This window comes from Molossus molossus, unplaced genomic scaffold (genome assembly GCF_014108415.1).
Source record: "Molossus molossus isolate mMolMol1 unplaced genomic scaffold, mMolMol1.p scaffold_m16_p_16, whole genome shotgun sequence".
In the NCBI taxonomy this organism is placed as follows: Eukaryota; Metazoa; Chordata; class Mammalia; order Chiroptera; family Molossidae; genus Molossus; species Molossus molossus.
Window position 1 is genome coordinate 35,061,744 of NW_023425351.1, and position 10,636 is coordinate 35,072,379.

Below are 10,636 nucleotides of genomic sequence, written 5' to 3' on the forward strand. Positions count from 1 at the left end.
ACTACCATATTCCCACTTTGCTGTAGCTACTGTAGGAGAGTACTATGGGCATTTTAAGTGGCAAAGTTGTTCTAATTAAGAATAAACTTTTAGAGAACTTCATAATAATGAATCAGTTGGAAATTATTTGATCGACTTTGCCTTCTGATGGTGAGAAAATCTTAGCTTACTAGATCTCTGAGAGCCTCATCACACCTTAGGGGGCTGCGATGTGGCCTGTCATTATTTTATTTTATTTTTTCTCTTTATTGATTTTAGAGAGAGAGGAAGAGAGAGGGAGAGCGAGATAGAAACATCGATGAGAGAGAACATTGATTGGCTGCCTCCTATATGACCCCCACTGGGGATCGGGCTCACAACCTGGGCATGTGCCCTGAGCAGGAATTGAACCAGCAACCTCTTGGTGCGGGGGTCAACACTCAACCACTGAGCCACACCGGCCAGGCACCTGTCATTATTTTAGAAATATGTCATTTCACGCAAGGCAAGGCTCTTAGGACATCAGTGAAAAAGAGGTCATGAACTGCTATGTACAAAGATTTATTTTTTCCAACAGGTGCTTTTTTTGAGGCAAATTTACCATGAACCCAATGAAACTTAATTTTCAGGGCCCCTCCTTCAGATTCCTTCCATGTCCAAAAGACAAGCTTCAGTAATGAGTATTTTCCTTAAAAGTATGACTCAAAATTGTATAAGCTCCAGGGACAACAGAACATGGCTCCACCTCTGGACACTCATGAAGGAAACCGTGATATCGTGGAAGGAGTTCTATGCAGAATGTCTTGAGGCCTCTGTTCTAGTCTATTTGGCACCAACTGGCCAGATATTTTTTTTCAGAATTATCTAAACCTGCTGAGCTTCAGTTTATCTATCTGTGAAATAATATTGCTAATCAACTTTTCCAGTCTTCTTCACTGCATTATATAATAATCATCTGAAATAACATTTGAATAATAAAAAAGTTTAGAAATAATTAGTAATTAATTGAAAATATAAAGGTGAAAAAGCGTTTGGAATTCGTCTTATTAAACACGAGGCCACTGTTATTGTTCTGCTTTTCAACAAAATCAGCAGAAGAAATCTCTAAGAATTCTCCTTAACTCAAGTCTATGTCCCTTCTACAGAAGAAGCACCGCAGTCCTGCCCAAATGAGAAATGTTCTTTAATCCTGGATTGCAGCGGATTGACCTTCTTCGACTCTTCCGGAGTCTCCATGCTTGCTGAGGTATTTACGCAGCGTGTGTCGGGACCGATCCCTTCTCTTCAGGAACAGGGTTCTCACCATCTCCTCTCCCAGCTCGGGGATCCTGACTCTGCTGGTTTCAATGCCCATCTTACCCTTTCTCTCAAAGGACACTGAACTGTGTGCCATCCACTACTCTACATTTCTTTTCAGGCAATCCCCCGAGCTTTAGGTTCGTGACTGTGTGGGGGCCACAGGTGGGGATATTCACAGGAGACAGAGACAACAGACATGGACTTAAGATGTAGTGGGCATAGCAGATGCTGGGCAGTCAGAAGGAGGAAATCCCCTCCATGATCACCAGGTAGCCGTGGTGGTGACAGGATGTCCCCTCTCCTATCACTCCTGGTCTCTGAAAGTGTCCACGGCAGGGACTTTTCTCGATTCTCTTGGATGATGGTGCTTACTTCTCTATCCCATGATCTCCACGGGGTCTCCACACATCCTGGTATGCAAGGAATAAAAGTTGTATTTCTTTAAACCTGACATAGCTCACAAGCCCCGATTTCTACAGATGAAAGAAGACCTAATTTTGCCAATTCAAGGAAAACTACAGATACTTCTGAATTTTTTTTCTTTTCTCGTTTGAGTAAACACTTTGTCGACAAGCAAAGTAGTCCCCTTCTCATTCCCATTGGTTCTCTACTTTAATATCCTAAATTTGGGGGGAGGATCTTGAGGATGAGGCAGCATCTGTTTCCCAGCTGTCCTCAGCCCCCCTCTCCCCATCAGCTTCTGCTGCATCAAACTCAGCTCGCCGCATCTTCTGGCGCTTGCTCCTCAGAGGTTCTCTGACCCTGGCCTCATGCATTATTCTCTATGTGTGGCTTTGTATTCAGCCAAAACGTCTTGGAAACCTGTGAACATTTCTGGAGCTTTTTCTCTGCATATCTTCCTCCTTTCCATTATCCTCTCAAGTTTCACCCGCCCAACCTCTCCTAAACTCCCATTCTGCCTGCTCAGCTTAGTGGAGCATCTTCATTGGGTCCCCCTCACCAAGCCGCAGTGGCTCAGAAACTGCTTTGTCCCAGAGAGCTGAGACCGGGAGAACTCGTCTCATTGTTTCCTTCTCCCGGGGAGCTCAAGCCTGTGCTGCCTGCTCCCATTGTCGGAAAACCGTGTAGTTTTGTCTTGTTGTTTATCTCTTTATGGAGGATAGAATAGTCTTATATTATTTACTCATCATGGCCACAAGACAAAATTGGACATTGACTTTTTAAACAGTCAAGATCAGTAGTCTTTCAAAGTTCTCGCGACGTGGATTTTGATTTTCTTGTTGTGTTTCGTAACCGTGTCTCTGTTATTTAACGTGGGGTATAAATGGTGAAGGAAGGAGACTTGACTTGGGATGGTAAACACAACACAACATACAAATGATGTTGTATAGGATGGTATACCTGAAACGTATATAATTTTATTAACCAATGTCATCCAATAAATTAAAAAAAAAATTAAATAAAAATAAATAAGTAATAAAATGTCCAATCCTTCAAACTCATGATAGTACAAAGGTCAACTTCAGTATGGTTTTCCTATGAAGACAGGGTGGAATATGTGGACAGGACTCTGCTTAGTATGTGACAGCCTTAGAATGTAGTCTCAACAAGATCACACTAGATATCGGTAGGTGTTGGGAGAATCAGCTAACCTGTCTGGATCTCTGTTTATTCATTTTGTAAAAATAAGGGTGATTTTGTTTCAGTATTAGCAGATATACAGAGAGTAAATTATGTGATACAATTTAATTTTAAATATCCCAAGTCTCAAATCTACTGATTATTTTTGGCAAGTCACCCTTTCCCCCATGTAATAAGTCCTTATTTTCTTATTCGCTGTAAAAACTTTACACCATTGGGCAATGGGTTCAACATGAATACTTTTCTTGCATCTAAATCCGGACTGTAAGTAGATAGTCTCTCCTCACTGGAGGGCTTCTCGTGCTCAGCATTTTCATTTACTCTCTGTTGTTAAGGTGTGGATGAGTGCTATTACGTTTCTGTGCGTAAGGATCATATGAGGTGCTCATTTAAAATGCAAACTTCTGGATCCTAGCTCTGGCCCCAGAGTCTGCATGTTAAACAGCCACAGGTAATTCTGAGGCATGTGGTCCAAGGATCCTATTTTGAAAAACACTAGACCAGGATTGTTCTTTTACTGGGGAAAGCCAATATGTGTATGTTTTCTTATATTTTAAATTTGTTTCTGAACATGGTCTAATATTTACTGGTTGCCTTCACCAGATATTGCAAATCAGGACAGTTAGTAAAGGGTAGAAAATGGATGCTTATTCCTACTGAATTTATGATCTAAGTTTGAAAATTTAGAGGAATTCAAATAATCCATGTTGAAAAACACCTTTTTAAACATTCATCTCAATGTTTTAAAATACTGCACAATGGAATGAAAGAATGAATGAGCTGATGCACTTTATTTTTTAAATGACAAAAAATAACATTTGCCCTTGTCCTCGTGTTTTTTATCTGTTTATACAAAACCAGCAGTTTTGTATCAGTTGGCTCTTTTAAATTTCCTTATTACTATTTGATTTATTTAATCATGATTATAGTAAATTATGATGGATATTGAAAACATATGTTTTTAAAGCTAGTCAAACTCTGGGTCCCAGTGTTAGCTATGTAACTGAGTCTATGATATGGGCTTAAGTATTTGTTTTTCTGTAAACTAGAAGTAGAAATACCAACTTCATTAAGCTGTTGTGAAGCTTAGAAATGATATGTTTTATATAAAGAACATAATAAAATTTGCAGAAGTTAGTAAATGCTCAAAAATGCTAGCTTCTACTTTTTATTCTTTTGCAAGAATCATTTCTTAACATACAAATAATGTCATTGCAACTAACATCATGTCTTCATTGCTGTCATCCTGAGAGAAGGTCCACAGTGCAGAGCCACAGAGACTATTCAGCCATTCATGTCTCCCACTTTTTTAAAACTTTTTTCCCTTTATTGATTTTTGAGAGAGAGAGGAAGTGAGAGGGAGAGAGAGTTAGAAACGCTGATGAACGAGAACATTGATTGGCCGCCTCCTGCATGCTCACCACAACCTGGGCACATGCCCTGACGGGGAATCAAACTGGCAACCTCTTGGTGCATGGGTCAATGCTCAACCACTGAGCTGGACCATGTCTCCCACTTTTTAAATAACGTTTCCTAGATTATTTTTTTAGTTGCATTAGTATAAGAAACATTCTCCTAGGAACAAGAGGTTGACAGAAATGGAGTGACTTCTATTTATTTTTGTGCTTAGGACACTGGAGAGGTCAGTGAACTGCAGATTATGTTTATCAACATCTACAAACCACCCATAGCAATGTGTTTGTGCTTTACTGAGCTTAAGGGAAAGTCAAACACTGACAGGTCACCTTGAATTAATCATTTCAACTTACAAAAGCAGGAGCCATTTATTCAATGTCCAAGTCTCAGTTCATGTATTAACTATTTGTTTAGTGGTTTGCTTGTCTACTCATTCTCAGGGCAATAACATTTCGCCTATTCTACAGCTCTTCTAACCTAGAACTGGCTACTGCTAGAAGAATATAAGGGGCAATTTTAGATGTATCATGCATACTCTTGGTGTTTAAATGCAACTTTATATTTTATATGTAAGATACATTACTATTATATAACAAAATCCACCCTACAGTTACTAAAACTTCTAGATTTACTGGCACTGAGTTTTATAGGCTGGCTTTGGTCTGGGTGGATTTAAGATCAGGACGTTCAATAAGTTGTTCTTATTTAAGATTTTCTTGGACTTCAATGAGGCAAAATCTTACAATGTGGCAAGCAAAGGATTTAGGATCTCTTATCTTCATGTCTCTTAAAAATGAAACAAAACTAGGTTTCAGTATAAGGAGGGATGGGATGTACCATTCATGGCTGTATCATTCATGGATGAGATTTCGAGAGTCCATGAATATGCACAATTTGTAAAATTATTACATCGTACCCTGGCCACTTTGGCTCAGCAGTTAGTGTTGCCTGTGGACCAAAGAGTTGCAGGTTTGATTATACTCAAGGGCACATACCTCGGTTGTGGTTCAGTCCCTGGCCCTGGTTGGAGTTGTGTGAGAGGCAACCAGTGTTTCTCTTTCCCTGCTCCACCCCAACTCTACCTGAAGAATAATGGAAAAATATATCCTTGGGTGAGGATTAAAAAATCTATATCTATATCTATATCTATATCTATATCATCTATATCTATCATCTATATCTAATCTATATCTAGATCTAATCTATATATCATCTAGATCTATATCTATCTATCATCTCTATTACATTATTTACATATGGATCTTTGACTTCTAATAAAAGAAGGTTGAGAACCATTGTATATGATTTTTATAGGGAAGGAAAGGTAATTCTTTTATGTTATTAAATTAAATGGGAAATGGAAGCAGCCAGACTTATTTGTATACAAGGTACAATGTCCTGCTGCATTCATCTTTGCTAAGCATCTTTTTTAGAAGCTTGTCTAGGAATGCCTGACTGCATAGCAATACTGCCCTCTGGTGGTCTTTCATCAAAAAATTTGTCTCTTTACTGGAAATTCACCTTGCTTCTGAATTGAAGCCCATTGGAGCCCTTCTCGCTGGCTATCCTGCATTAATTGTGGGTATACTATTTTAATTCTTCCAGGTTTACATGAACTGTGAAAGCAGAAGTGTGGAGGTATCATTAGCCCATTGCACAGGTAAGGAAGGTAGTGTCCTTGGCTAGCATGAATCCTTGCACAATCGAACACGATCCTTCTGCTGCTATGTATACCTTATATTACTTGTGCTTTATTGTAGCTTCCTTGATAAAAGCAATGAAGTACTGTGGAAACCTAGACTCAGCGAAACCAATTTTTTTTAAGTCGGTATCTGCTGCAATAAGTAACATCCATTCAAATAAAGTGAGACAAGTAAGTTGGTCTGCGGTGGCTATAAGAAAAATTAGAATGTAAAATCAACGGCTTTGCATTTTTTAATATTAGCTGATTACCCCACTGGCATCTAAAATCTATTAAAATTTTCCCCTTCCGAGTACTGTACCACCAGTAGAGAAATATTTCCATTCCTTTTTTGGACCAGTTATGAACTTTGTTTAATAATTTGGATTTTCCAACAGTATCATGGCATGCAGGATTTGGCGATCACCTATTAAGTATAAACTGCTTGCTTGGAAAATAAATGCTTCTTCCAGGACCCACTGTCCTGGGAATTTCAATCCACCTCTGTCAAATCCAAAAGCTCTAAGTATAGCATTATAGCTTTTTTCTGCTCTGATACCCTTGACTCTGTACTGATATTGCCATCTTTGGAAATAGTATTTAGAAAGCCCAGCACTCACATGATCTGAATTGTCAGTTATCCTCCAAATACTGGGCTTCATTATTAGTCCTAGACCTGTTCCTAGAGCTTTGGTTTCCTGCAATTTTTCTTTGATTTTAAATCGTATTGCCTTTCCTCATCCCTAGAACAGCATTGGGTGCCTCCCAGAGTTTCCCTTTATATTTGGTCAGAGCTGTATGTATTTACAAAATAATAACACTGCTACTACTATTGTTATTACAATTATGTCCTAGCATTTCTTGAGTGCTTGCTATGTTCCAGGAATATGCTAAGAGCTTTACCCATGTTAATTCACTAAATTTGATACCACTTTATGAGGAAGATACTATTATTTAACCCATTTTCAGAAATGAGGAGACTGGGTGGGGTGGTGAGGAGATTGAGCAGAAAGAAAAATGAAGAGAAAAAAACTCATGGAGATGGACAACTGTAACAGTGCGGTGATTGCGGGGGGTGGGGGGTGAGTTGGGAGGGAGAGGTGGAGGAGAGTATGGGAGGATAAATGGTGGTGGAGAGAGGCTTGATGTGGGATGGTGAACACACAGTACAGTGTACAGACGATGTGTTGTGAATTGTGTACCTGAAACCCGTGTAATTTTGCTAACCAGTGTCACTCCAATAAATTTAATAAAATTGGAAAAAAAACAAAACAAAACAGAAGTGCTACTTCTGGGAAATAAAAGTTGTCCATTTCCACAGAGCAAGTTTAACAATGCGTGGTGAGAAAGAATAAAATGGTTTCATCACTATGCCCTCCCCCAAAAGAAATAAAGAAATACAATTAATAAACCAAAACAAACAGGAATGAAGGAACTGAGGCCCGGGGAATTATACATTTGTAAGTGGTAGAGCTGGTTACAGAGTCAGCACCTCTGATCTTGGACTCGGAGCCTCATAGGTTGTTTTCTTAGCTTGGCTGGACAGCGTCCTTCAATTACTGTTGTTCTTTAACTGGTCAGTAGCATGTGCTTATTTCTTCCTCTTCAGTTTCAGAATTTGAGCAGTCTCGGTGACCAGAGTGAAGTCTGAGGCCTTCTGCTGCAGTGCGGTTGTTTTTAGCAACGGCCCTGAAGAGGCCAGGCTCTTGCATTTTGCACAACCTTCTTTTGCTGTTCAGATCCTCCAGATGACCTCTACTACAACAACTGTAATGTCACTTACTAGACACATGGCCCCCGGTCAAGATTTGCTAATAATATTTTTTAAATTTTAGTTAGATTCACTGAATAGGTTATTTTATATAGTATTTTATAAAACTGGTGTGCATTTACTTTGTGTACTGAAAGGTAAACATGAATTTATTTCCTTTTCCCTGGGGTTTTGTGTTGTTTTATTTCTGTTTTGTTGTAAGTTACTTTGTCAGACTGAGAAACACTTTGCCATAAAACAACTAGAACATTTGCAAACCATTTGTAAAAGTCCAGGATCACCTGTCACTAATATTCAAAAGCGATTTAGCGAATTGCCATTTTCCCTTACAAAAAAAAAGTAAATGTCAATAAGGTTAAATGTTATTTTATGTGATGCGATATGAAATTCACAGAAGATAAGCCAAACAAAAACAAATGACAAACTAGAAGCCACTATTCTCCTTATCTTTCCATGCACGACAGTCTTCAGGAATATCTTCAAGATAACTGGTATCCCAGCGGAACCAAGTTCTTCACATTAATCTCTTTTGCTGTGAATACTGAAAATGCCTACGAGACCTTTAGACCTGGTCTCCTGATTTTCACATCCCTACCCCATAAAGATCTCTGTTCTCAGCTTAATTTTTATTGGAGCCTTTGAATGTGGAAGTTATACATTTTATATTTTTGCACAAATATGATTTTTAGATGAGAAAATACCACTAGTAATAATGGGCTTTTGCCATTCTAATGTAAGATTACACTAGCTTGAGACAGCTAGTCTATTTCAGAGACAGTCAATATGACATAATACATTTATCTCCATATGTTTATAATTGTTTATTTTTCTCTCTTTTTTGTTGGGGGAGAACTGGGGTATGTGATTATCTGTAAACCCCCCAAACCAACAGAGTAATTGACAAACACCATAGGCCAGGCTGACCTGTATCAGTTATTGTTTTGTTCATCTTCATATATTTTTATTCACATGCAATTACACTGGTTCATATTTTTATCTAGAAAATTGATTTACCTATTAAATCTTATTTTCAAAGATAGGTGTAGCTACATAATTATGCTTAAGTTGTTAGTCTCTAGAAATTACCAGTATAACAAAAACCAAGTACTTTGAAGTGAGTTTGAGATATGAGTTGAAAACAAAATGAAAAGACTAGTAATTTAGGTGTTTTTTGTTTTGCTTTGCTTTTTTGTGTGTGTGTGTGGACATTTGTAAGAGTAAATTCTAGTGCCTGCAAATATATGGTTAGCATTCATATGACACTTATTTGAAACATTAAATCCTAGGTAGGACAATGTAGTAAAATGAAAGGAGAATAAGAAACATTTCGAATTCTTCTAACACACCCAGCCATCACAGCGTGGACGGACGTGAACTGTGGACAGCCTCTGCCCTGCGGGGAGCCTCCATCTCTTTATCACCGATTTCAGTCGAGATGACCGAGGCCAGTTTTCATTCCCATGAAACACTGTTCCAACAAAACGTAATAACTGGAGGCAAAACGGCCTTCGCAAATGAGATTTCACTCTGTCCAATTAATTACTCCAGTGGTGGACGGTGGTGACATTCCCTATCCCTAGTCCATTGGTCACTGGCATATAAACATGAGTAAAGAAAGTTGAGAGAATGAAATATTATTTGCTATGTATAAATTAATATTTTTCTATGTGACTTTGGCTTATAATAAAATTTATACTCTCGCCCTGGCCGGTTTGGCTCAGCCGTCAGAGCGTCGGCCTGCGGTCTGGAGAGACCCGGGTTTGGTTCCCGCTAAGGGCGTGTACCTCAGTTGCAGTTTGTCCCCGGCCCTGTTTGGGTTGTGCGGGTGGCAGCCCCTCGATGTGTCCCTTTCACGTCGATGTTTCTCTCTCTCTCTCTCCCTCCCACTCTATCTGAACAAAAAATGGAAAAAATGTCCTCAGGTGAGGATAAAAAATAAATAAATAAATAAATAAATAAATAAATAAATAAATAAATAAAATTCATACTCTGAAGGCATTTTCTAATTTGTTAGAGATTATGGCATTAAAATAATGATATATAATTAAGAGATGGATTGTTCTATTTTATTGTTAAAGCTAATATAGGATTATTGGAGCAGATGTATCTGAATGCATTGCAATATTTATAGTAAAGTTTAATGGATAAAATTTAAAAGCCAATAACTTCAGTGTCAAATATTAATATTATTTTCAAAGTGAAGGAAGACCAAAACATGCACTGCATATAGAACCTTGGCTCATCCTTCACACCGAGGTAACAATGACTTGACTCTGAGGAACTCCCTGGAAATGCGTTATGAGAGCCCAACAGCTGAATATGAGTTTTAGACACACAAGATTCTAAAACATAAATATCTACTTCAAAAGAGGTATTAACACCACAACATGGTCCAGATAGAATGTTTCCAGTCATGCTGAATTATTTTTATGAGATCACCTTATTTCTATATATGATTAAATACTTTCATATTGCTTATTATGGTAAAATAAAATTGCAAAAATGAAAACTAACCTATAAGAGGGTTAAGGACCTAATAGACTGACGTATATAAGTTAACAATAAAATATGTGACCAGGAAATGACTGCTAATATTACATTTATGCAAATTATATGGTTTTTAAATTTTACTTTTGGTCCTTCATTTTAAAGGTTATTTGGCCCTGATTATAATTCGAGTATTATGAGATCTAACTTGAACTACTTTTAGTAATTTATTTGACAGATCTCTAATCTGTAAATGCATATGTAATGAAGAAAAAGATCTTTCTTTTTTAATGGAAAGTTTAATGTGTTAATACCCTTATGGATATGTTTAACATTTAGTGGTTACTAAAATATATTAACATGTCATTGAACATACATACGCCTTAGAGATGCACATTCTC

At 37.9% G+C, this 10,636-nt stretch overlaps 1 protein-coding gene across 1 annotated transcript in view; it reads left to right on the forward strand.

Moving 5' to 3' along the window:
* SLC26A7 (solute carrier family 26 member 7) overlaps positions 1-7,768 on the forward strand; it is a 122,481-nt gene extending 114,713 nt beyond the window's left edge. The window contains exons 17-20 of the mRNA XM_036263925.1: positions 1,125-1,225; positions 5,902-5,956; positions 6,057-6,169; positions 7,587-7,768. Of these exons, the coding sequence (XP_036119818.1) occupies positions 1,125-1,225; positions 5,902-5,956; positions 6,057-6,169; positions 7,587-7,628 (311 nt within the window). The 3' untranslated portion in view covers positions 7,629-7,768. The remainder of the gene's footprint in view (positions 1-1,124; positions 1,226-5,901; positions 5,957-6,056; positions 6,170-7,586) is intronic.
* The last annotated feature ends 2,868 nt before the right edge of the window (positions 7,769-10,636 follow it).